This window comes from Hypanus sabinus, chromosome 19 (assembly GCF_030144855.1).
Source record: "Hypanus sabinus isolate sHypSab1 chromosome 19, sHypSab1.hap1, whole genome shotgun sequence".
In the NCBI taxonomy this organism is placed as follows: domain Eukaryota; kingdom Metazoa; phylum Chordata; class Chondrichthyes; order Myliobatiformes; family Dasyatidae; genus Hypanus; species Hypanus sabinus.
This window is the reverse complement of record NC_082724.1, coordinates 36,487,129-36,514,569: the sequence shown is the minus strand read 5'-3', so window position 1 is coordinate 36,514,569 and position 27,441 is coordinate 36,487,129. Positions and strand designations below refer to the sequence as shown.

The window sequence follows — 27,441 nt, the reverse complement described above, 5'->3', positions numbered from 1 at the left end:
TTCATGCTAATCTGATTAAAGATAAAGTGTGACAATCTACTTTCCTTTTACACAAAAGCATGTTATGAGCAGGCATGCTTATTCTCCTTTGTTTTAACCATGCAAATAGTGGCGTTAAGGTCAATTTTGCTTATAATTGTTAACTCACAAGCAATCCTGTTCAGCACATTTGTGAGAAATTAATATTTCTAGTATTATCATGTTTGGAAATGAAAGCTCAGTGTAAAGAAATAGGAAAATCTATGTTGTGACCTTCCTCCTGCTTGATTTTCTAGTTGTTATTGCTCAGCTAATACTGAGAAGATTGTTCTACTGTCCTACTATAATTTACTATTCTTTGATATGCAAACTATCTGCCCAGAACATGTAAAAATCCTATCAGTCTCATTTCACACTTCTTAACCACTTAGACTCTCTGGAGTCTATTGCCTTTTAGACCTACACTCTCCAATGCTACCATAATTAAAATTTTTAGCAGTAGTTTAGTAAAGTAAAGATATTTTGGCTGATCATTTTCAGATTATTATCCAATCCTTGCACCTAAAATGGAAGTAATAAATTAGATTCTGACCAAGTATTCTCACTGATCTAAAGTGCTTGAATATTTAATTGTGATTTGTAATTAAAATATAGTTAGAACCACAGGATTTTTGCTTTCCGCTTTCAACTTTCCACATTGGTTTTTGAATGAAATAAAATTTTAATGATAAAGACAGGTGATTAAAAAATAATTACTGACATAATATTCTAATTTTGTAGTAAAATTATAAAAGACCTTTGAATATGGTGCAAATGAATTGGTTACATTTACAGCACATTATTTTCAATTATGCTTTTATATTTAAAGATGAATGTATTTGCCATTAATGTATTGCAAAATATCAGCAATGGTAAGTTTAAGTGCTCTGCTTTCAAAAGAAGGATGAATATGCAGAGCAGTCATTATGTTGCAATCTGTAGTAAAATGAATAGATCAATTATTGCAAACATCTGAAGAATTTACTTTTAATTATCAACACCAACCGAACATACAGTGGGTTGCACTCTGTCGTGTTAAAAGTATTGCAGTGCCTCGGAATATATTTAAGATTTGTCTAATTAACATCAGACCTTGTTTACATATACTTTGTTTTTTTTTAATTAGTATGTGGGAAAGGACAAGTCTACTGTTCATGGACCTAATTATACAATGTGGGCTATTGCTGTTTGACACAGGCATGACTCCAACAGAACTGCAGCAGCTCTGGAAAGATGTGACTGGAGCTCACACAATGGAAGAAAGTGTAACCAAAAATGGCAGTCTAGACCTTTCCACTAGCTCAATTTGTTCCACGGCAGCACCACCTAAGACCTCACTACCAGCAACGCTGATGAATGGACAGTCTACGGGTCACACTCCAAAAAGGGAATGGTAGGCTAACATAGACACTATTTAATGTCCACCACTGATCCAGCTAATTTGTTTTTATCTTCTAAGTCCTTTTATTACCCTCACTTGTTTGACTGGTGGTATTGCCATCCATTTATCATAGCCTAATATGTGTGTTACGATGCCTGATTATCCTTCTAATATTTCTTTTTTACCATGAAAAATTGAGCTCTCTGAAGAATTGTGTGGGTAAGTAGCCATGCAATGTTAATGGGATTCTGCACAACATAATGTTCAGGACAAAGAGTGCATAGTTCTGTTGCTGTTCTGTTTAGTGCAGAGAGTTCTGCAGTAAGAACATGACTCCTACCCCCATCTCCATTGCAACTTCTACTAATACTTCATTTTCTGTCAGAATATACCATAGTTTGCAAAAGGTATCGCAGAGGTCTGATGCTTGGTAATTGTCATGATAAAGATTCACAATTCATTTAAGATGAAGTGCAGTATAATGTTCTGAACTCCTGCTGAGCAGGTTTTACATACTTACAGTTGAAAGAGCTTGTATTATATAGCTGAATTTAATGTATTGAAAATTCAGTTACATAATTTCCTTAGGATATCCTAAAGTGCAGTACAAATGATGGATCATCTTGGTTATATTGACTGTTGTCTTGTAGACAAACAATTTAGCCAATTTGAGTACAACAAAGTCCCAGAAATCATAAATGTTTAAGTGATCACACAAAATCCTTTTTGGTGATGGTGCTTGAGAGAGTGTTATCTGGGACAGTGAAGAAAGCTCACTGCTTTTTTTTTCAAATGGCCAAAGCAGATTTTTCATACCTACTTACCAAGGTATATGGTGTTTCAGTTTCTTACTCCAGAGAATAAGATCCTGCAAATACATGGTAGTTTCTGTGTTCATGGAGTGCACACAGAAAAGCACCTGTGTCTGCTGGGGTAGCAGGGGAGCTTGGGAAAGAAGTCCACTCTCTCTAGTACTATCATATCCTTCCTCTGTCATAGAACTGTATATAGTCCTTCAGCCGAGGTCTGATCAATTGGAGCATAACCTCCCTGCTCTTGTATTCAAGCCCCCAACTAATGAAGAAAACTATCCCATAAGCCACCTTAATCACATTATCTACCTGCACTGCCGCCTTCAAGAAACGTTGGACTTGTATGCTAAGGTCTCGCTGTCCTTAAAAAAAATTCCTAGAACCTTATCATTCATGGTGTATGCTCTAACCTCATTATTAGTACCAAAATGTGTCACCACACATTATTGGGATTAAACTGCACTGCTATTTCTCAGCCCATTTCATCAATGAGCAACAATATTACCCTTTAGCATTATACACTGCCAACACTGTCAACAACTCCACCAATCTTCACGTCTTCTGCCTACTTGATGATGGTGTTGCCTACATCCACATCCATTTGTCATACTTATTGGAAACATCATTGATCCCTTGTCACAGCCCACTACCATTACTCTAATTCTTCTGTTGCCAAGCTAACTTTGGGTCGAATTTGCTGTGGATCACACGGGACCTAACCTTTTTGTGCAAGTTTCCTATGAGGGAACTTAATCATGGTGGAGTTTGGTAGTTGGAAGGGATATGATAGAATGTGAGCTAGTAGGGGTAGTGGGCCAAATTGAGGTTCCTTTAAATATATTCTTAAAGGATTTCCTTTGTTAACCCCAACAACAGAACCCTGTTCAGGCAGGTCCACTTTTAAGTCAGACAGAAGCAGGCCTCAAAGCACAGTGAAATGTGGAGGTACAAAAATTGCAGAACTGCACTCCAGTTAAGTATTATGAGATACCACGGAACATTTCTATGCTCCGCTTTGCATTAAAGCCCCAGTCAAAATCCATCAGTATTGAATGTATTCATCAATCAAAGCAGCCAAAGTATTTGTGTCTATTCTTGATTTTGGAGACCCAAACAGCACAGCTTACCAAATACAGCAAGATATCTTTGCATTTGTACTTTACACCCTTGGTAATAAAGGCTGATTTGCCGTTTTCCCATTGCTTATTGTTCTTCTGAATTTGTGTTGAGCATTAAGTCCTCTCTCCATACTAAAATGTAATCATTTCTAACCATTTAAATTATTCTGTTACTGTTTTACTTGTCAATTGAATGTCACATTTGTACACTTCACCCTCCATCTGTCACACACCAATGTACTTTCTTATCCTGTGTCTGTATTCCATTGAGACTCTACATCCTTCTGAGCTCATTGAGCTCATTTTCCTACCTAGATATATAATGTCAGGAAATTCGGGCACACTGCATTTGTTCTATCCATTTAAGCCACTAATGGAGATCGTAATGGCCAAGGACCCAGTAACAATCCATTATAACATCTTGTTATATCAGGCTAAAATCAGGCTACTTTTCGGTCATTAAACCAATGTTCAGTACACAACTTCACTGGTCCTTTTTTGTGAAACTGCAGGTGTGTTATGAAATGCCTTCTGGAAATCTAAGTATGTAACATTCAACAGATTCTTCCATCTTTTTGACTTCAGAAAAAGTCAAATTTGCTTAGAGAGGTAATTTTTTTCACATAAACTAGTACTTTTTTTTCTCTGAATAAATTAATTTTGTGCCCTCTTCTAGTTAAAACTTTTTTCCCCCTGAAAATTGGTATTAGGCTACTTATCCTGGAATCTCCCAATTTTGTTTAGTCCGCATTGAAAAATAGTTGCACTCCCTACCTTCCAGTTTACTGAAGTAATCTACCTTTAAAAAATGAGATCTGGTTTTTTATTAATTTTACTTAAAAATATAATTCAAGGGGTTCTGACCCCAGAATGTCAGGTTCAAAAGAACTAATTCTCTTGACAAGATGGGGTTAAATCTTGTAATGTTCATTGCAGAAAAGAAGTGCTATGCTAGATGTGTTTTTCTTTGTACATAATTGGTGTATGCTCTCCATTTGCTCAATGTGATTAAGTTACAGCCTTGCCCATAAGTAGTACACAAAAATATCTGAGGAAGGGTGCCCACAGATGCATTTAAGGCTTTAGTTGCAGTCTTGTCAGGCGTTATGGTGCCTGACCAGATTTCACATGACACTTGAAACTTTCCACAGATAGTTATAGTGCCTAGTTCCATTATAAATGAAAGAAACCTCCATGGTCTAAAATTGTGTCAATGGACAGACTGTTTTATGCCACTTTCAGTAAGGGCAACTTTCTTAAGAGTCTTAAAGGTGTTACTGACACACTATTAGAAGAAATGTTCATACAAAAAGAACTTTTGTTCTGTATGGAATGAGCAGATATGGCTGTTCTTGTTCCATATTCCACCCAGCATCATCAACATCAGCTCTGGGCTTTGGAGTAGCAGCAATCTGTTAAGGAAATAAATAATCTGATTTGGCACAACACTCCTACTCTCCTCTTTAATTTGTCTTACACAAGGAAATTTCTAATTAAATCATTCAGGGTAAAACCCTTGAGTGTATGGGAGGAAAAAGCAGTTTTGATGAAGATTGTTGGTAAAGACCAACATCCATATTGTGGTGTGAAGATATTAATCCACTGATGTTATTTTTAAAAAAAAACTCGAGGGGAGAGGGAATAGTGTTTCTGCATCATTTGTGCAGTAAATGATGGTTGTTGTTCAATTCATTTACCTTTAAATGTAGCTAATTACATGACTGGTTGATATTGAAAAGGCACCAGTAGAGCTTAAAACAGATTACATTAAAATTTTACAGTTTTTATCAAAAAATCACTACACGTTTTTATTATTATTGTAGTTTTAGAGAAGGTAAAACACTGTAAAGTTATTCTCTTGAGCATACCAGAATAGCATTGGTGGGTGATTTTTATAGTATATTACTGTTGACTGAACAAAGCTGCTGCATGATCACAACAGCTGTTGAAATAAGAATAGTGAATAGAAAAATAAGAAATGTACACATGTAATATTACTAGGAGGAGCCAGGAAGATACAGCATAGAGGAAGAGATAAGATTAAAGTGGATCTTTTGCATTTTTTTCCTCAGAGGTTAAATATTGCCTTTTTACAATGAGTTTTCAAGCTGATCAAAATTTATGCATATATGTTACACTCCACTTAGCTTGATATTAGCAGGGTTTATGAAAAATTTACATTTCATACTTTTACATACTACAAATTTGTATGAAACATGCATTATTTTTTCCTGTTTGTCCGTTTATAGTAATGTGATGTAAATATTGAAATATTTTTGAATTGGAAATCATTTTAACAATCGAGGAATGAGACAGCACGGGAGTAGATGATTCGCCACATTTTGATTATGTTTGTCTTTTTAAGGTGGAATCCCTTTACTGTTTTCTTACTGTCTTTGCATGTGTCTGTAAATATTTTGCTTCCAAGTATCTATCCAAAGCACTGAAGATCACTTGAAATATTCTTAATGGCATTCCTATTTATACCAATTTTATTTGAAAGACAAAATATTGTATAAAGAGTTTAATAGCTGCCTGCTTGCAGTTCTATTTACTAAATCATAATATGTGTTCTTAATGTGTAATTGTCATTTATAAATGATTCTCCTGAAAAAAGCATGGTTGACTACTTTTGTGAATGCTTCAGCAGTTTTTGATTGCACTGCAGTTATGGCTTGTTATGCAATATATCTAAAAGTAATTATATATTTTGTAGAAAAGCTGTTACAACACCTTCAATTAAATACTTCTGGTACAGCTTTATCTGCATCTAGAATATATTTTGTTTTGTCAGAATAATGCAGTTTCAGTTGGAAAATCAGAGTAAATTTGTTTTAGCTGAAGTCAGCCTGCTCTTCATGTGCGTTTGACCTAGTTGAATTTATGAAATATGTTCTTGAGACCATGATGGCCAGTTCAGTCTATCTAAGAGATTTGATAGCACAGGTGGTGCTAATATAGGACAGACCCCTAGGCACTTGTAGTCCAAAGTTGTACAGATTGTAAGCTGTCTGAGTCCATATGGCAGTCTGTCCCACTCTGCAAAGGGCATTGGATTTGTGCCTGCAGGTGGATTGGTCAGTGTACAACATGCAGACAAAAATGTTTAACCATTGCACTCCTGTTCTGAATAAACAGGATGAATGTGTCTGTTCATTTTGATTTTCATTTTTAATATTTATTTCCCTTTGTGTGTTCCAATGTCTTTTGTTCCTATTATGTTAACTATATATTTCCAAATAAGGTTCGTTATGTTAGTTTTCCAAACAATGTAAGGTTTCTAATTAAATTTGTTAAATGCTGCAGCAGTATAGTGCACAGGCATGGAAGGGAAATTGATATGTTTTTCTCCTTCTAAGTCTTTTTGTAATTTGTCTAAATCATAATTTCAAATTGACAAATACTGCACTTCCATTAGTTGAGAACTGATTTTTAAAAAACTGCCACAATTTGAATCTGCAAAAATAAGTATTTGGTCCGATAGCTTCAAACTTGTATTTATCATGATTTAAAAAAAAACATTTATTATATTTTAAATTGTATTGTCAGTAGGAAATAAAGTTTAACAGAAAATTATTTTGCACCTTTGCTTTGCTTGTATTTTCTGAGTAAAATAGAAATACTGATTCAACAGCTGCTAGACATTTTTGAGGTGCATTTCATCTTGATGTTATAGATCACAGAATTATAGCACTTAGTGTTAACCATTTAGTACGGTGCCTTTCACAGGTTGATAATATGTCTTTTGCTACAATTTCACACTTTTTATTTCATATTTCTAGCATCTGTGTATCTGCAATGTTTATTTCTCAATTTCACTGTAAAACATGCTTCTCCGAAGGTTCAGCTGTGGACCTGTTCTCCTCCACATGTCCCTCTGTAGAAAGAAGTTGTAGGGGTTCAGGGATAAAATTCAAGGGGCTTCATCTTTCTGTCATTCCTTTTATCTTCATTCTCATTAGCCATTTCATTTTTTATTTTCATAGTGAAGCATTTAAAGGTATTTAATCTTAAAACCACTACACACATCTAAGCTGGGATTCATTCTTGTCATACCATTATTTCTACTGTGGAGGTTCAAATTTTGTTTCTATGCCTGCTGTTGTTGCTTCTCCCTCTTACCAGCTGAGTCAGAGTAAATATTTTCATCAGTAATTATGATTTAGGGGCAGAACTTTAATTGTCCAGTGGTACAGAGTAATTTTTGATGTTCTTCATTGGTACTTTGTATGGTTGCATACCTCCAGAAAATTTACTCGTTTTCCTTTCACCTCGGAAATGTAAAAAGCAAAATCATTAAGATATAGCTCCGTCATTTTGTGTTACTAAACATATGGAAAAATATTGCAGCATGAAAAATTTGCTGAAGAGCTGTCTTCAAGATCTGTGTGTCTTGGCTCGATGTAACTCATTGTCTTCTAAGCCAAAAGTTTTAGAGTAAAATGCACTTGACCACACAATCTGAGCAAACACTTCATTGTAATACCGAGAAGGTAGTGCAAAGCTCAAGCTGCCAGCTGTGAAATTTTGTGATTCAGTGGCTCTCATAAGGGCAACGCAGTGGTGCAGTTAACAGAGCTACTTCCTCTGAGTTCCACATCTCAGACTCCGTGCTGAACTCTGGTGCTGTCTGTGTAGAATCTGCACATCCGTACTGTGTCCATGTAGCCCCCGCCCCCATTTTCCAGTTTCCTTCCACATCTCAAAGATGTGTAGGTTAGTAGATTGTTTTCCCACTGCAAGTATAGCTGAGGGGTAGAATCTGGGGGAGGGGAAACTAATGGGAAATAGGAAGAGAAAAGATTTGATAGGTTGAAATTATTTCCTATGTTGAAATGAAAATGAATTTGTTTCACTTTGATGTGAAATGCACAGACATGCATTTACAGTATATGTCCTGCTGATAGTTGTGTTGGATAGAGGGCTAGTGTTCACAATGTACTCAGGTGGGGTAAATGAATTCCAATAGGAGTCAGAATGCAATTCTAGTTTGATGCCAATGTCTGGTCTCCTACACATATCACCTCAAATGGCTTCAGTGTTGCTGGAGCAGAGCTGCTAATTCTCAGTGATAAACTCTACAGATGGTTTTAGAGTGTCTCAGGCAGAATTGATTCTAGGTGAGTCAGAATCCGGTTTTAGAATCACTGTATTACATGAAATTTATTTTGTGGCATTAGTGCAAAGATGTAAAATTACGATAAATTACAAAATAAATTCTGCAAAGAGAAAAGAATAAAGAAGTAGTGTTCATGAGTTCATTGACCATTCAGAAATCTGATGAAGGAGAGAAGAAGCTGTTTCTGAACCACTGACTGTGGGTCTTCAGGCTCCTGTGCCTCCCCCCTGATGGTGATGATGATGATCTCATCTGTCTGTCTTGAAGGACAATGGAAATTATTCACTGGAGTGGCCTCTCCAGGACACATGCCTGGGCGGAAGGTACAGAGATCTTGGGAATCCCAGTTGTCAAGATCCTCCTCTCAGACTCACCGGTGAAGTCCAAAGGAATTGGAAGCCGAGAGCGAGAATAATGACCACTACCCACTTACACTACCGAACTAGATACATCACAACAACCATTTGACACGTGATAGTAGTAACAAGAAAAGGACATGTGTTAGATGGTGAGAGACTTTAATAATGACTGCTGCCTTCCTGAGGCTCCCCCTGTTGAAGATGTCCTCAGTTGCAGGGGAGGGATGCACTGTGATGGAGCTAGCCGAGTCTCTTGCAGTCTGGTGCATTGTGCCTCCATACCAGGCTATGATGCAACCAGTCAGGATGCTGTCCACTGTATATCTGCACAAATTTGCAAGAGTCTGTTGACATACAAACTCCTAATGCAGTAGAGCTGCTGGTGTGCCTCCATCATGATTGCATCAATGTATTGGGCTCAGGAACTTAAAGCTGCTCACCATTTCCACCATCGACCGCTCAGTGAGGACTGGTGTGTGTTCTTCCAACTTCCTCTTGCACCATCAGTTCTTTGGTGTTACCTTGGTAGCACTAGGCATAATTTGCTGTAGATAATTAATCCAACTGCCATTGTTTGGGTGTGGTAGGAAACTGAAGCACCCACAGGAAGCCCATGGAGTCACAGGGAGAATGTGAAAACTCCATACGTATATTAGCAGAGCTCTGAATCAGACCAGGGGCATTGCTGTGCTGAGGTAGCTGTACTATGCAGTGCCACACAAAAAAAATGTGAATTAATAAATTGTCATATTAAAGGGACAAATCTGTACCAGTCATGTTGAGTGCTCTCTTCAGTGGTAAGGTAACACAAGAGCCTTTCTCTGCTCATTCTTTTTAAGTGCCATCTGGTCATGGAAAGGAGAAGCAAGTGTATTAGAGGTTTGCACCTGCTATCTGGCTGACGTACCTATCCTAATTGATTTGCAGACAATGTATGCAATCTGCGTAATAAATTGTTGTTAATTTGGAATAGTGATGCATGTTTGAGTGTATACTTGAAATATGAATGCAGGTTTCAGACCTGACTGGTGATGTTTGTGAGTTGAGCAAGGAGGACATTGTGAAGATGTTCATCTCCATGTAGAAAGAGAACAGTGCTTTCTCTCTGTTGATTAATGCCTCCAATGCTAACCCCTATTTATCCCCATGTTATGCTATGTCTTGTACTAGATCACAGTCACCTTTAAATTGTATTCCACCAGACACTTGCCTTGAAGAGGTGCAGGGTAACTTTTAGTTGATTGGAAGTCTTGCTAGGCACTAAAGCAGACAATAGCATGGTTAGTATCGACTAGAGCACCTTAAAGTGAGCAAACTATAGAATTCTTGTCTGTACATTCCTCCAAGTTAAATAGGCAAAGTTCATCAAACAGTATGATTGTAAGACAGAACTTATAGTGTTATTGAGCTTTTGCTCTTTTTATCATACTGCCTGCCACCTGATCAGCTGTGAACACAGTGAGCAAGTGTTCTCCGAGTGAAGGCATCCCTACAGCTTATAGCATTTGAGGCACTGAGCAGTCATGAGTGCAACATGAACAATATACAGTGGAATCCAGTTAATCAGGACATATTGGGACCAATATATTTTAGCCCAATTAAGTGGCTGCCCCAATTTGCTGAAGTTTGATGGAAATAGTTAAACAGGTATAAAAATTACAATTACCATTTAACTGTGGAAAAAATTATTTTCTTAAATGAAATACAGAACAAATTAGAGCACTACTAATACTACTACAGTACTATAAAACTATTGTTTCCTTATTGTTGTCGATGGAGGAATTCATCCAGTGCATGCTGCATGTACTTTTGATTACCTGTAAATGAACAAAATCAGTGAAGACACCTAGTGCAGATAATGGACCGCCTTCATACAATGCTTTCAACAACTGCATCCTCCAAATATTTCATTTTCATTGTAATGTTCAAGATGATTCCCAATACCTTAAAATGCTTAATTTCCCAATTAAGTGGCATGGTGTCCCAAATAAAAGAAAGGGATCCTGGCTATTTTCTTGATTAGTTTTTGTTCACTAAGAGTTGTCCGAAATAAGTGTATGCCCCAATTAACCAATAGTCCAATTAACTGGAATCTACTGTATTTCTTTTGATCTCTTTTTCTTACCGCTGCTGATAAACTCTAGGCACTCCAAGAGGAAGAGTCCAATGGCCAGTTACCTTATTTCCATTGACGTTTTATAGGAGTTATGTTAAAATAAGCATCCCTGAGGAAATTTAGTATCATAATTAATACTGGTTAGATGTTAAATTAAAATTATGGCAGTAATTTCAAAATGTAAAATTGAATGAAAGTTGGATTGGTAATCATTAGCAGTGGGATATGCCTCAAGTTGTAATGCCTTCTTTGTTACCGTGGTGAATTCATTAAGAACTTTTAACATATGGTTCCTTGCAAGTCAGAAATTCAAGGGGAAGTTGTTTCCTTTTCATTTGAACTGATGTATGTTTGTGTGGAAGATTTCTGCCTGTTGTAAACTGCTAAATTGTAAAGTACTTAACAAATACTGGGTTTTATTACACCTATTTCATAAGGGAGCTTTAGTGTTTGGCTTACATATTAATGACTTCTGAGCAACACACAAAATGCAGGTCAGGTAGCATCTATGGAGGAGAATAAACATTTAACATTTTGGGCCAAGACCCTTCATCAGGACAACTGCCGGATGGTTTGCTTAAAATTATGATGACCAATCCATAGCAGATGACTGATGATGTCTTAACATATAACGTTATATTAGATCACTGTAACATAGTTAGATTACTGCAAACCTAAAATCAGAAATGAAACATTTTGCAGTAGCAGGTCTGCCTCAAAGAAACTACACTAATGATCATAAAATGTATGTGGAGATGGAAGCTCTTCCAACCTCAGGTAAATCAGCAAGTGTTCTTGTAAGAAAAGAAATGAAACTGCAGATGTTTAAGTTTTGGACCAAAGCTATTTAAGGATGTAAGTTTTGACTGTGCTTTTTACTGTTAAATTCTCACCTTTTGGAGGAGCTATGATTTTGGTATTTATGCCATGTCAGGTTGCATAGGTATCATTCGTCATCTTTGACTTTATGATACATTTTCTCTCACGTAAATAATACATAGTTCTTCTACTGTACGGTCATGCAGTAGTACTGCAGTGCTGAGTTCATCAGTAAGTACTGGGAGCAACTCTCTGAAGAGTAACTTGAGGTATAAGTAATTATTTGAGTAAGCCCAAGGTTACATTATTTTACAATATACAGAAAAGCATTTCTAAAATGCAGTTTGAAATAATAATCCCTGGCAAACATTTCAATCATTATCATTTTGTTTTGAAGTTTGAGATGATACTCAAATCTATCTCAGCCACCCGAAAGATAAAATAACTTCACAAAAAGGATGTGGGTAAATGAGAAAACTAAGCATTATAATAAAGTGTGATCAAATTCTAGCCTAGGTGCCTTCCCAACCACTGACTAACAGAATTTGGGACTGGTGTCTTGATTGAGCTACAGAGTACAACATTAATACCATATTATATTCATATGCTATCCTATTTAATAAGCACATAAATATTTAAATTGCAATCAATTCAACGTTTCTCTAACCATCTAAAATTTTGAATTAGGCTGCATCTTAAAGCTAATATTGCCTAGAAATTAATCAAGTAACTCTTCCTTTTTTTCCCCCCTTTGCTAAGCAGTCCAGTTTTGATTTTTGTGTTCATCATTTCTGGCTAAAATTGAAACGGTATCAGTCACACAATTGTGTTAGACTAACCTTTCCCTGCATAAGATGCACAGCTGATAATGGTCACTATTCACATCATGCTTGAAAAGGCATAAATTGGAATTCAAAACACTACGAAATACCATGGAATAGTTTCACTTAAACCAGAAGCATATCATGTCCAATTGTTGCTCTTCTTCCTTTTTAAAGGGACACTTGCCTGGCATTGGGATGCACAACTGGACAGCTTTACAACTAACAGATTTATTTTTTAAGCAGTTAGATGCTCAGTTTTTCATTTGTTAGTTGCAACAGTTGCACTCCCGTTGGTATTAGAGTGGAATATGGTTATGCTCCCTAAGTGGTTGGGAACCTTAAGGTAGGAGATGAACCTTCACGAGACACCACATTTTATCTGGACCTCTCCTATGGGCAGCGTGTTTTGCAGGCCTAGATTTTTCTCTGTTGCCATTAATCAGAAATATGAAAAACTTCATCCATGCTATCATACCTGGACTGCTTGTCCATAGGACTTCATGTCATATTGACTCTTCCTTACCACAAGGTCATTCCAATTGGGCACAATGAATCTGTCATGTTTCCCAGTCTGTTCTTTGCCACTGCATCAGAGAGGAGACCCAGCGAATGTGTTCACAAAGAAAATACTCCTTTCAGGCATTGACTCTGAATATATACCCACGTGGGCTTTTCTGAACAACTCAAATCTTGTAAGTAATTGGGAGGATTCTTTGCCCTTTCTTTAGAGGCTCTTGTGTATCACAAGAAGTCCTGACATCCTGATGGTGAATGCTATACTTCTAGTAAAAACACCTGATTTCTTCATCCTGAGTGAGTCTTCAATGCTGACACCTCTTTCAGTGACGGGTACTGTCCTGACAAATGGATCCCATGCTTCCACAGCACATCATACTGGTGAGCTTTCCAATTACAGCAGCAAAGCACAGATATAATAAAAGCCACCAGTGTATCAAGATCTACAGTGTAAAATGCCATGATTCTCCCTAGATTACATGCCTGCATCAACACAGTGGGAAGGAAATGTGCAAGGTTCACTCAGCTAACATATCTTTACCTCCCTTCCCCCCCCCCCCCCCCCACCCCCACATTACACAGGGATTGCTTCCTCTGTGATTCCCTTGTCCGTTCGTCCCACTAATCTCCCTTCTGGCACTTATTCCTGCAAGCAGCCAAAGTGCTACACCTGCCCATTTAGCTCCTCCCTCACCTCCATGCAGGGCCCCAAACAGTCCTTCCAGTTGAGGCAACCCTTCACTGGCAAACTTACTGGAGCTCCCGATGTACCCTCCTCTGCATTAGTGAGACCTGAAGTAAACTTGTTGAACACCTTTGCTCCATTTGCCAAAAGTGGAAATACCTGGCAGCCAAATATTTTAATTCTGACTTCCATTCCTATTGCCATCCTAACATGTCAGTCCATGGCCTCTTTGTGCCATGATGAGGCCATCATCTGGGTGGAGGAGCAGCACCTTGTATTCCATCTGTGTAGCCTCCAACCTGATGGCATAAATATTGATTTCTTCTTCCAGTAAAAAAAATTCCTTCCCCCTCCCTTCTGTTCCTCTCTCTGGCCCTTTACCTCTTCTCACTTGCCTGTCACCTCCTTCTCCCTTTTCTCCTATGGTCCACTGTCCTCAGATTCCTATCAGAAGCCCCTTTACCTTTCCTACCAGCCTGGTTTCACCTATCACCTTCTGCTATTCTACTTCCCCTCCATTCCCCACTGCCCCCATCTTTTTATTCTGACATCTTCCCCCTTCCTTTCCAATCCTGCAGAAGGGCCTCGGCCTGAAAGAGCCTGTTTATTCACTTCCATCAATGCTGCGTGACCTGCTGAATTCCTCCAGCATTGTGTGTGCTTCAGGTTCCCAGCATCTGCAGAATCTCTCATGTTTAAGCTTCACTCTGTGCTGCATACTGTGCAACCTTGCCAACTGAAAACAGCAGCCAGTGTCAGAAGCAAAGGAGCATGGAGCCCTGCAGCCCAAAGGACAAGCGTCACACAGTCAGCGCAGTAAGAGCAGGAGGAAGAAGGTAGCTAGCAGCATGTCATTCTTGTTGAGCATCTACAGCTTCATCTCCCAGCTGAGCAAAAGAAGCAAGCTCTTGTCACACCAGACGTCCGAAAACGTATTTTCATTTAGTGCCTAGAACATTAGAGTCTCCAGTGCACAACAAGCAACCCTCTCCTGCAATACATAACACCAACATGATTAACTATACTGAAATGTAGCACCTCAATAAACAATTCACAAAGCTTATAATTTAATGGTTTGTTACAGAATCTCTGTCTTGCCTTATGAAGAACCCTTACTTAATGTTCCTGCTGTAATTACACTTTGGATATCCTCTGCTCTGGAGGTGAAAACAGTCTGAAGGCTTAGAGTGCCTGTTTATCAGTGGTGTCTAATCTGTATTGTGGCCACAGCAATAAATGCACATAAGAAGAAATAGATTTGGAAATGTATTCACTGGGTAGGGAAAAGAATTGAATGCCTAAGCTTAAAGACAATAAAGTCCACAATATACTAGTAATAGATCACTTCAATGAAACTCGGTTGAGGTTCATTTTAAGCAATTATGCCACTTGACTATTTCAAGGTCGACAATAGGGAAGAACTAATGAAGCATCTGTGGTTAAATAAGCTATTTCACTCTGCTCATAGCAATTGGCTGTGATCAATTTTCTGCATAATCAATCACCCTTCATCCCTAATCCAACTTTTGTCAATCCCTTATATAACTTAGACTTGTTAGGAAGGAAGGAAAACTGCAGGGCAGATATTTCATCCTCACTGTGTGGTCCTTCTTTAAGCAGTGAAAGACAGACAAATGAAGGAGAATTATGAGACAGCAATCAACTTTGGATTAGGGAGCATTGGCAGTCATTGCTAGAATAATTTGGCAACTACACAGCACATTATACTGTAGTTTTACATGGGAACATACACTCAGTGTCTATTCACTATCAACCTTGAGTATACTTATGGATCACATATGACATTGCCGATCTTTCCAAAGTGTGACATGGCAGGGTATGCAACGAACTAGTATCTCCCAAACTGTACAACTTAACTCTACACAGACATTTGTATTAAATGCGTTTGCATCTGAACTCTATTAGTGTATTGAAAATTGCTTATAACAAAATCATTGCAAGTGAGCAGATCATTTGGAGTGACAGGCTGGAGGCGTATGGGAGAGCATGCTGCCTGAAAGGCTATACTGAAAGGAGAATTGACACCTGTACACTTAAGGATAATTAGTATTTTGAATGTGCACACCAAGTCATTGTTCATGAGACTGGCTAGTGCAGCATTCTGGAAGTCAGACTGCAGTACTGTTTGTTCAACTTCCAAACCTGGAGCTATTCAGAACTTATCAGACCGATTCTGTGATTGGAGCCAATTTTTTGCTCCTCACAAGGAAGTGATATGTGTGGGGGAGGGGGAAGGGTTGTTTCTGCTCGTGTAAGGAAGAGAAGTGCGTTCTTAAGTGTCTTTTAAGCAGTTTTATCCGGAATCTGTGTGAAATTGTGTAGAAGCAGCAAGACTTCATTTGGTTTCCTTCTATGTCTCTACAGCAGCTGTCACCTGCACCAGTGGGTGCTCTGTGATGGGAATGTCATCAGTACTTAGCACAAAAGTGCACAAGAGATAGTTAGCTGTTCCAGAACCTCAAAGCTGCGAACTTTCTGTGAGGAAATCAATGCAAATTGAGCAGTATCATAAGCCTTACTGGGTTCCTCTCTCTTAAAGTGTCTTTCCCACCTTTAGAATTAGATGAGCATCATGCGAAAATACATGAAGATTGAAAGGCAGATAAAATATTAGACAGTTTTTGTTCATTTTTAGTCGCCGTCATGTTATTTTCTTATAAAATGCGAAAACATTCAGCAAGATAATGGGAAAGGGATTAGGCCATTCTCATCAACAAGCTGGTATTATTGCTCAATAAGATTGTGAGTCATCTGTAACTCGCACAACTTTCCCCAATACTGCTTAATAATGTTGGTTAACAAAATTGGATCAGTGTCATATTTAACCATAATCAAGCATCAGCTTTTGTTTGTTTATACAAGTTCTAAATGACCATCTCTCCTGAAAGACCTATGGAAGCTTTTCTTAGTGTCACACTTAAAATATGTCTCTTAGCTTTTTGGAATATGGAAAGGCCTGTTCTCTTTAAATAGCAGAAACATTCTGTCTTTTACCTATCCAATCAGTTTTCCATGATCTCTTGAAAGTTCTGATCAAATTAATTTTCCTATATTTCAGGGGTATAACCATACCTTGTGTACTCCAAGGAGTCTAATATTGTTTTAACTATTCTGAACTACACATGTACTTATGCCATTATATCCAGAACTGAACTCAATAAGCTCCTTCCCAGTTAATAACAGGGCTTCATTCTGTAAACTGTTTGGTATAAGATGTTTGCAGCCCTATTGCACTTGGCAAATCCATATCACCAGTGTCCTAAATATTTGTTCATATACATGGGTTGTACGTAAATCAGCCAGTGTAAGCTGAAGAGGACTCCATGATATAATCAGGTGTAGCACAAGTTTTATGCACTTTTATGTCCCATTTTATATGTGTATATTCTATCAGCAATTTTATTGTAATCTGTACCTACCCACACTTTTAAATAATCAGTATGTCTTTTTGGCCCTCCAGTGTTTCTGACTCACTTTCTTTCATTTAGAACAAAATCAGATCTTTTTTAGGTTTAAAATATTTACATTCTTTGGAAAATTTAATCAATAATAAAGTGGTAATTCAGACTTAAAAGCTGCTAATTGGAGTGCATTTGGATGCCTCTTTTTAAATACTATTTGATCATATTCAGAGAGCTATTAGGTCAGTCCAACAATACAAGCCTGTGTACATAGATGTGAAATTCACAGCTGGTGAATTGCTATACAGAGAGGTTCTCATAATATTGAAGCATGTTATTAAGTTAGCATGGTATTGAGACTCTAAATATGCAGTAATGCAACAGGTTAGTCACAGATTGTAATAAATAGTGTATGCATTGAGTTCTCAATTTCAGTCTTGACTGTAGAAGTGTAAGGATTAGCCAGGTTTATGTTCAGAAAATAAATAAAAAAATAGACAGATAATTTTCATTGCCTCTGGCAAAATTAGCATCAGATCAATATTTATCATTGGTTGCATCTTGGGAGGATTTCATGTACTTGACTAGAAGAAATACTCAGCATGATGAAACTCCGTAAAAAGGTGAATGATAACAACAATCCAACCTGATTAACTGTAGGCTGTAGTGGTGTCATTGCATATATACCTTTCAAGGGGATCAGTTGAATTTAATGCTTGAATATGAAAGTTAAATTCCTGCGATCTATTTTACTTAATTTTTGTAGAATATTTCATGGTATATCAAAGCTTGTCTACAAGATACTTCAAGTATACTTGTGAGATATTTAATAATGAAATTCCTGTTGGCATTGTAATGAATACCAGGGGATGGGGATAAATACACTGTTGTTCAGAAGATAGCGTCTGACTGTTCACCAAATGACCTGGATCAACCATGCCTTGCCAAGTGAAGTCAGATTCTCCTTTCAGGCTTGTTATAACTGGAAATTAGCTATATGTACTTAATTCTAAATCAAAAGGAGAAATTCATTTTTAGACCAGTGCTAACTTTTAGCTCGCCACTGCTTTTTTTCATGGTTTCACTTCATTCCACACCATCATATTTCTTAAGATAAGTTCATGTATTATGATTTCATGATTGTATTTCTTTTAAGTTTGCATTCCACTGAAAGATGGACACGTTTCTCAAAACTTCGAAATAAATTTATTGTCCAAGAACATGTATGTTACCATATACAACTCTGAGATTCATTTTCTTGCAGGCATTCACAGTAAGTACAAGAAACACAATAGATTCAATGAAAGACCACACCCAACAGGATGGACAAACAATGTGCAAAACAAACCCCCAGAAACTGTGCAAATACAAAAAGAAAGAGAGAAAAAGAAGTCACAATTAACAAACAAACAAACAATAAATATGGAGAACATTAGATGAAGAATTCTTGAACGTGGTCCCATAGGTTATGGGAACAGTTCAGTAATGGGCAAATGAGGTTATCCCCTCTGGTTCAAGAACCTGATGGTTGAGGGGTAATGACTGTTTCTGAACCTGGTAGCATTGATCCTGAGGCTCCTGTACCACCTTCTTGATGGCAGCAGCAAGAAGAGAGCATGGCCTGGATAGTTGAAGATGGTTGCTGCTTTCCTGCAACAATGCTCTGTGTAAATGTGCTCAGTGTTAAAGAAGGCTTTACCCATGATGGACTGGACTGTATCCACTACATTTTGTAGGCTTTTTCAATATAGGGACATTAGTGTTTCCAGACCAGGCCTGATGCAACCAGTCGAAATACTCTCCACCACACATCTATAGAATTTGTCGAAGTTTTAGATGACGTGCCAAATCTTAGCAGCATCTAAGAAAGTACAGGCAATGCCATGCTTTCTTTGTAATGGCACTTAACATGCTGGAGCCAGGATAGATCCTCTGAAATGACAATACGAAGGAATTTGAAGTTGCGGATCCTGTCCACTTCTGACCTCCTGATGATGACTGGCTCGTGGACCTCTGGTTTCCTGCTCCTGAAGTCAACTCCATGGTCTTGTTGACACTGAGTTTCTACTGGACTTCCTCTCATGTTTTCCATATCCCTCAACCTACAACCATCAAAGATAGACTTATTAAAATTTTAGTAGACTGGTTAAGTTATTAATGTATACTAATACATGAACTAAAAGTGACATGCTACCAAGCCATCAGTTGTTTAGTGTTGTTGTTTATTGTCATTTATCGCTGGAAAAAATGAATAATGTAACCATTTAAAGCATGAATGTTTAAAATATAACAGGTATTTCACTAGAAATATTTCTGCACTTGGCAATGCACTGATCATTGAGTTCATTGCACTCTGCTTCCAAAGTTAATTCTGTTGCAGTCATTGCAATGAACCTTGAAAGTACACTGACAAAGCAACATGCCATATTTATTAATGAATCTCTGGACAATTCTATTTAATTGTTTGCTGAATTTAGAGTAATTCCAAATGCTATGCAGTCTTGTTATCTTTGTATACATTTAATTTTTAACAGTGAAAATTTGCTTCCTGGTTTTATTGCCTTTACAGTAAATATTGTCACAAACTAAAAAAAGATTGCACTTTAACCATGTGTAAGAGGCTTCAGTGAAGCTTGAATTTTATTGATATGTATATGTTTGCTTTATTAAGCACTTACCCAGCATTAAAGATTTGTTTCCTCTCTATTACGTCTATGCAAAGAATGCAAGTAATTTCCCCTTGCATTAAAAAAAATCAATTTCCATTTCAGATCTTTCCAAAATAAATTTATTGTTTCAACTTCACAGTAATCTTAATTGTTCAAAAGAGACGAGACCACACTCTCCTTTTTTGTCTCTTAATACATGTTCAATCATGCAGTTGTTGTGATGCAAGGATCCTTTTCATAAAGCTTTTCAGTAAGCCATGTTGCTTACACATCAACTTAGAATCCATATAAATGTCTAACTAATTCATCATACATATGTGTCAGGATCTTGTGTAGACCAGTTTTTAATGCCATACCCCTTATAACTTGCTGCAGAGGCTTCATTTTAATATTATGTATAATTGTAGATTTTTGTTTCAGCCTATCCCATGAAGAGCACGGGTGCAACCATCCATTATATGGTCACGGTGTGTGTAAATGGCCAGGATGTGAGGCAGTCTGTGAGGACTTTGGACAATTTCTAAAGTAAGCTCAGTTTTATTTTTCTTTCATACTTATCTAGTAGATTAATGCAGTTCTCCAAACCAAACTGCATCTTGAATGTTTACAGTTGTTGTAGACTGCTTTCTTAAGGTGCAGAATGGCTAAGTAATATTGGTGGTCAAAGTAAGGTTTATGGTATAATATTTTGGCAGAGTTGAGGATAAAATGCAATGAGGAAAGAGAGAGAAAGTAAAATAGGTTATGCCATTGCTTTATGCATCTGTATTGATACATACCTATCTTCGTTACCATATGAGTGTACCAAAAAGTGTACAGTTGCCAAAAATGCAATAAAAAGAAGAATAAAAGAAATCTCTCTGCACTATATGCATACTTTCAAGCCTAGTTTTGATGCTGGTTCATAAACCCCTGGTTATTAATTAACTGTCAAAGATAATTGGCCAACTTTTATTCTAGTTAGTGTTAATCGATATAGTGCCAGTAGGTACTCGTATCCTGTATGATAATCAGCATTGTTTGAAAACCATTTCTTCATAGGAATGCAGATATGAACTTCAATACGTCAATTCAAAAAAAGCTCAATACTAAGCAACACGCACAAAATGCGGGCAGAACTCAGCAGGTCAGGCAGCGTATATAGAAGTGAATAAACAGTTGATGTTTTGGGCCGAGACCCTTCTTCAGGACTGGAAAGGAAAGAGAAAGATGCCAGAATAAAAGGCGGGGGTAGGGAAGGAATAGCCAAAAGATTATTGGTGAAGCCAGGAGGGTAGGAAAGGTAAAGGGCTGGAGAGAAAGGAATCTGTTAGGAGAAGAGAGAGGACTATAGGAGAAAGCAAAGGAGGAAGGGACCTGGAGCAGGTGAGAACAGGTAAGGGGCTGGAGTGAGGAATAGAAAAAGGGACGGGAGAAGGAGAAATCGATATTCATGCCATTAGGGTGGAAACTACATAGATAGAACATAAGGTGTTGCCCCTCTATCCTGAGAGTGGCCTCATCGTGGCACAAGAGGAGGGTGAGGACCCACATGTCACAAAGGGGAATGGGAATCAGAGATGTAGGTCCATAACCCCCTCTTGTGCCATGATAAGGCCACCCTCAAGGTGGAGAAGCTACCAGGCCACCATTTGGGTACCCGCCGATCTGATGGCATTAATATTGATTTCTTCTTCCAGTTAAAAAATTTTCAATCCCCCTCCCCTCTTCTTCTAATCCCCACTCTGGCCCCTTACCTCTTCTTACCTGCCTGTCACCTCCTCCTGGGTCACCTCTTTCCCTTTCTCCTATGGTCCACTCTCCTTTCCTACCAGATCCCTTCCTCTCCACCCCTTTATCTTTACCATTCATCTTCTAGCTATCCTCCTAACCCTCCCTCCACCCTTTTATTCTGTCATCTTCCCCCTGTCTTTCCAGTCCTGACAAAGGGTCTCAGCCCGAAATGTTGATTGTTCATTCATTTCCATAGATGGCAGGCACCTGACTTCCTCTTGCAATTCATGTGAGTTGCTTTGTATTTTTAGCATCTGCATAATTTGTTGTGTTTATGTTAATACTAATTCATATGTTATATCAGTTTATTTAATGACATAACTGTGAGAGTATGTCATATATAACTTAAATATTGAATGACCATAACATTCCTGATTTTAAGCACTTTATACAAAAGGGTTTGTTAGTAATAAAGTATGTTCAATGTTGTTAATTATTAAGGCTACCTTGACTTAAGAAATTCTATACCTGATTTAATATTTGTTACCTGATTACACAAATAAAATCTACTTAAGCAATCAGACCACTGTCACAGTTTGGAACTGAAAGTTTCAATACTCAAGTGACTAAGAGATTAGGTAATTTTTCATACAGTGATACAATTCCATCTGTTTTTAATACTTCATTATACAAACAGTTCTAGAGAATGGAATGTAGCACTTAAAAACAAATTACTAACACTTGACTGTTGTATTTTTACATCAACTTCCTTTAATAAAATTTCACATAAAATAGACTATGATTAAACTGTGGAAAATGAAAGAAAGACATATTATGAGTGAATTTTTAACTTGTTTTTATTAGCTCACTGTGGTGTAGTTCAGTTGTTTGTCTAGACTATTCAAACTTAGCATTTAAATAAACCTTGAATTACAAAGAAACTTTTATTTAATGTGTTCCATTGGATTTGAGTATGTTCTGCATGTGGATTCAAAACTTGTGTATAAAATCTGCACTTTTGGTAATTTGTAATTTTAAGAATAGTACATTAAACAACTACGCATATGGTGAGGTAAATCTGTTGTAAATTATGAACTTGTTCACTGTGATTTTATGTTCTTCACAAGTTTTTGAAGGGATAGTTACATAAATCTTATCTGCATAGAACTATTTGCCCTCACCTCAAATATTAAGTTCTGTTCAGAAACAGTTAAGTTTCTTCAAGTCCATTGACAATGGTTGATAGTTTGGTATGTCAGTCCAATTTTAGCATTTATTGTTTTTGAGTGTTTCGGCTGGTTATATTTAACTGGTTGTTGATAGTATTAAAATCTTTGATAAGGTGGTCTGAAAGGGTCAAAGTGACCTAAATACCACAGTGCCCTCTAGTGATACCTTAACTGGAATAATCATTAACCTACTTAACAATTGAAGATCTTACTATTGTTTGATAACTCCCTTTCGTAAAACTAAATGTAATTCTCAAAAGTCAAAAGGAAAGGCTTATGTTGCCTCTTTTGGGGGAAATGGAAAATTATGAAAAAAAATTGAGCAAAGTAGTTTCATGCTTATTTGCATATGTTGTTGTTCATGCTATTTTAAAATTCCTTTTCTGAATAGAATGAAATAAAGTTCCTATAAACTTCCATTAATTTGGGGCATTTCAATCTTTTATATTTCACTTTACTGATTAGTATCCAGTTAAATGTAGAAAATTGAAGAGAGTACATAGATACTTTCAACTGACATATGATGAAATCCAGACAGAAAGGAATAAAAATAGTAAAAATATGAGCTCTCCCTTGACCAGATTAAAAGTTAGATATTTCTCATATCCATTTCACCATTTCTCAAAATGCTTTACTGCCAACAAAGTGCCTGTGAAGTACAGTCACTGTTGTATCAATTTGTGCACATCAAGTTCCTACCATCAACAATGATATAATGATCATTAAGTATTTATTGAAGGATAAATGCTGATCTTCCCAGCCTACAAACCTTTGCATAGGCAACAATGCTTAGAATACTGTAAACTCAACAGGTTACTTATCATCCATTATTTCATTAGCAGTGAGGGGTGTAAATAAAAACATCATTTTCATTGGAGGAATGTACCCTTTCATGGTGTTAGAGGAAATTAGAAAAAAATACGACATATCATTAAATCATGAATCCACTCATTCTGATGAGATCCGTAGAATCAAATTTCCTGAGATTCAGAAGAGTCTTAAGAAGTTGAAATTCCGGTGGACCCAGTTGAAAAATGACCTGAATTAAACTCTGAATGTATGTGGTTTAAATTTGATTTACAAAACTAATTTTGGGTATGAACCCATGTTCACACCAGTAAAAAAAAACATGTAGCTGAATTGAGTTTAATAAATAATTTATTGCACTTGTTGCATTATCAATAATAGATTTATTTTTTAATTTCGCTGTTCATATTTGTGAAATTTTGTTGATATCTGAAACATTATTTTGCCCTTGCAATTGTCCCTTGTTATACAGTATAATTGTATGGAGAAAAATAAAATAACCATATTACTCATGGCAATGGGTCTAGAATAAGGAAATTTCTGTCAAAGAAATATTTTAAGGAAGGAGATCGCAGCTACAATAGACACTAGATTCTGATGGAATTTTAACAACAGAGTCCTTCTTTCAAACAGGAATGCACCAGTGATGTATATTTTGCAATTTTGACATGAAACATGTTATTGGTGAGTGTAGATTCTGAAATTTGACAGTCAAACAGACTGTATGTAAAAACTGGTAGGATGCCTTCTTTCTTTACCACATTTGAGTCATACATAAAGTGCTTTAAATTACACAATGAACCTGCCACCTAGCTCTACACAACCACAATTTTGCATATATATCAGATGCATAGCTGGAAATTTTTAACTGGTTTTCTGAAGAACAGCAAATTTTAAATTCTCTAAAATTGCTTTTCCTGTTAAGATAGAAGCTGGAATGTTAATTGGCAAAGGTAGGGATCCCTAAAATTACAACACTACAAAAATGGTTTCAGATAATGTAAATTGGTTTCAATTTTACAGCTGAAAATAGTTAGATCGTGAATATTGATTTGACTAATTTTACCCCACCCAGTCTAATACCTCCAACCTGCATCCTAAAAGTTCTGCCCTCCACAAATAAAGACAAAGTCAGTCAGTACTATAATGAACATTTCACGTGCCTCACTTTATATCAGCTTAATCCCAACTTCGAGTTAAGAATAATCTTGGGTGGCTGCTTTCTTTGTAAATAATATTGCTGTAAATTTTCATTAGCGGTTATCAGCTGATTAAGGAATACAAGCTAACCAATGTGACTTGTAATGTGTTCCTTCTGCCACTGGATCAAAGAAAGATGAAGTAATTATCAGTATTTGTTAATGTTTAACTTTTTTTTGGTTGAAATATGAGGGAACTCTTGGAGGTAATGATAAACAGACTGTATGTAAGAAAGCCTCTTTGTCCCAGGAAAGGTGTCCATTTTTTGCAGCAGTTTGCATTAGCAACTGCCATTTCACTGGAAAGCTTTTGCATACACTTCATCCAAGGTTTAAAAAGTGACACATGCCAACATTCATAGTCTCACTTTATGTCAATTCCACACTTTTATAGCCTTTTTATTTAAACTACATTTCACTGACTTGCATTAGAGCATATTTGAATATTTCATTTCCTATTAATTATGCACTGTGACCCACACTGTCATTATGAGAAGAGAGTGACCCATCTAATGTAACAAAGTCCACAAAGGATTATTGAGCATTCTTGGTTATGGGAGAAAAACCCTGAACAGAACGGAATGGTACTAAAACTGTGGCCAGGTGTGGTCTATCCACTGCTGTGATGTGTAGTAAATGACAGAAATGAATTTCAGAAAACAAGCACGAACGACATTTTGCTAAACTGCCGAGCTGAGCATGAAGGCATGCTTAGTGACAGTGACCTACATGGTCATTGAAGATCTGATATAATTTATGATATATATAATATATTGGATCCATTAGTGAGCATAATGAAGTAGTGAAATGAAAGGGTATTTGTGAAATCAGTTCAAACATCCTGCTAGGATTATGATTAAATGATTAATGAAATGCTACTGCATAAGCATTTTCAAACAGTAATTCATGCAGAGGCTGATAAAATCCTCCAATCATATTTCCTTCACATGCGAACCTTATCTAGACCATTTTATATAAATCATGAAATATGCTGTCTGCTGCAAGGTACTTATTTAGATTAGTTATAAACGTGCAGAAAAAGGGAACATCTTTGCAGTATAAAATAATCATGCATAATTATATTCATAATTCAAGCTTGTGACAGATTCCATCTTTCTTATTCTTGTTGTCCTTTGCCTTCATTCTGGCTTCATTTGATTTCTGTTATCTTGATGACATAATTAACTGTTAAAGCTCAGAAAATAAGGAGACCTTCGTGAAGAAAAAGGTTGGTTGCTTTTTAATGGCACCAAAAGCTTTATGTGCCATGCATATTCAGTCATACATTTCTGAGAGAAAATCATTTTTTGTCATTTTTGTGAATTACAAAACAGTACTTTCATAGGAAGAAGAAATTTTACCACCTCTTCCCTTTAAAATGTTAATTTTGTCTAATTTTGACAGTTTTTGTTTTTTTTGTAGATCATACGGACATTGTCACCACTTTTGAAATTTAGAATGTCAATTGAAATATGTGTTAAATATAATACAACTAGGCACGGGTTTTAGAGAAGAAGTGTTCAAAAGCAGCAGTTGCTGTTTTCCATTTCTAAAAACATAATCTAAAGAATTCCATTTTTTTATTTCTTCAAAGACATCTCAACAATGAACATGCACTGGATGATAGAAGTACAGCACAATGTCGAGTGCAGATGCAGGTTGTACAACAGCTGGAACTGCAGGTAACATTTTTTTCCTGAAAGAAATGCATTGACCCAAAGAACCTTCGGTTTATCATGATCAGATGTCTGGAGATAACAGGTATTCAGCATGTCTTAATTTATGTTCATAACTGTAATTTATTCTCTTCCCAATAATATGTCCATAATACTTACATTTTATAGGATTGCAAGGCTTTAGCCACTTACAAATAATTTTTGTGTCTTTTTTTTGCATTTCTAAATAACTTCAAATTGATTACTGCTTCCAAAATGTAGTTCCATTGTCATCTATGGAACAAAATTAGAGAAGCAAGCTACAGCATATACAGTATACATGGAGTACTGTGAATTAGCAGAGCTGACTGAACACAAATTTCTGTGTCAATATATTTTGCTGCTTTCTTTAAGTCGTTACCCATCCCAATGGATTCCCACAGAAGATGGTTTTAACCTTTTTGGCTTCTTTTGTGACTTTTTTGAGTATCAGTAATATAGATTTTTTTCAGCTTTTGTAGTGTCAATGTATAGGTTCTATGTACTCTGTTCTCTTATTCTATAATAGGCTTTACATTTGTACTATGTAGATTGAACTGGTCCTGCATCCTAATTGTGCATCACCAAGCTAGAAATGTAGCAGAACAAAATGAAAGTAAGATAAGGGTTAAAGAGTTTAGCTTGAGGAAAGCAGTAGACCGCAACCTGGAGTTTCTAAATTCAGTTGCCATCACTACGGTGTAGTTTTTAAAAATTCTCTCACAAGAATGTGGATATAACAGGCAAGAACTACAATTATTGCATAGATGTCTTTGAAGGTGATGATGTGCTTCTTGGGAACATTAAAGGGATAGACTGTTTATTCCCTTAAGATAGTATGATCCACCAACCAGTAAGTTCTTAGCTGTTTTACCTTGCTTTTGCTTTCTCTATAAATTTAAGATTTTCAGATTTAAATTTAACAGCAGATCTAGCAGCGA

The 27,441-nt window shown here is 36.7% G+C and overlaps 1 protein-coding gene across 8 annotated transcripts in view; it reads left to right on the top strand.

The window, feature by feature from the left end:
- The window catches only part of foxp1b (forkhead box P1b), a 524,891-nt gene that overhangs the window by 441,349 nt on the left and 56,101 nt on the right, over positions 1–27,441 (top strand). For all 8 annotated transcript variants that reach the window (XM_059944321.1, XM_059944319.1, XM_059944324.1 and 5 more), the window contains 3 exons: positions 1,216–1,411; positions 20,279–20,383; positions 26,401–26,488. In XM_059944321.1, the coding sequence (XP_059800304.1) occupies positions 1,216–1,411; positions 20,279–20,383; positions 26,401–26,488 (389 nt within the window). The remainder of the gene's footprint in view (positions 1–1,215; positions 1,412–20,278; positions 20,384–26,400; positions 26,489–27,441) is intronic.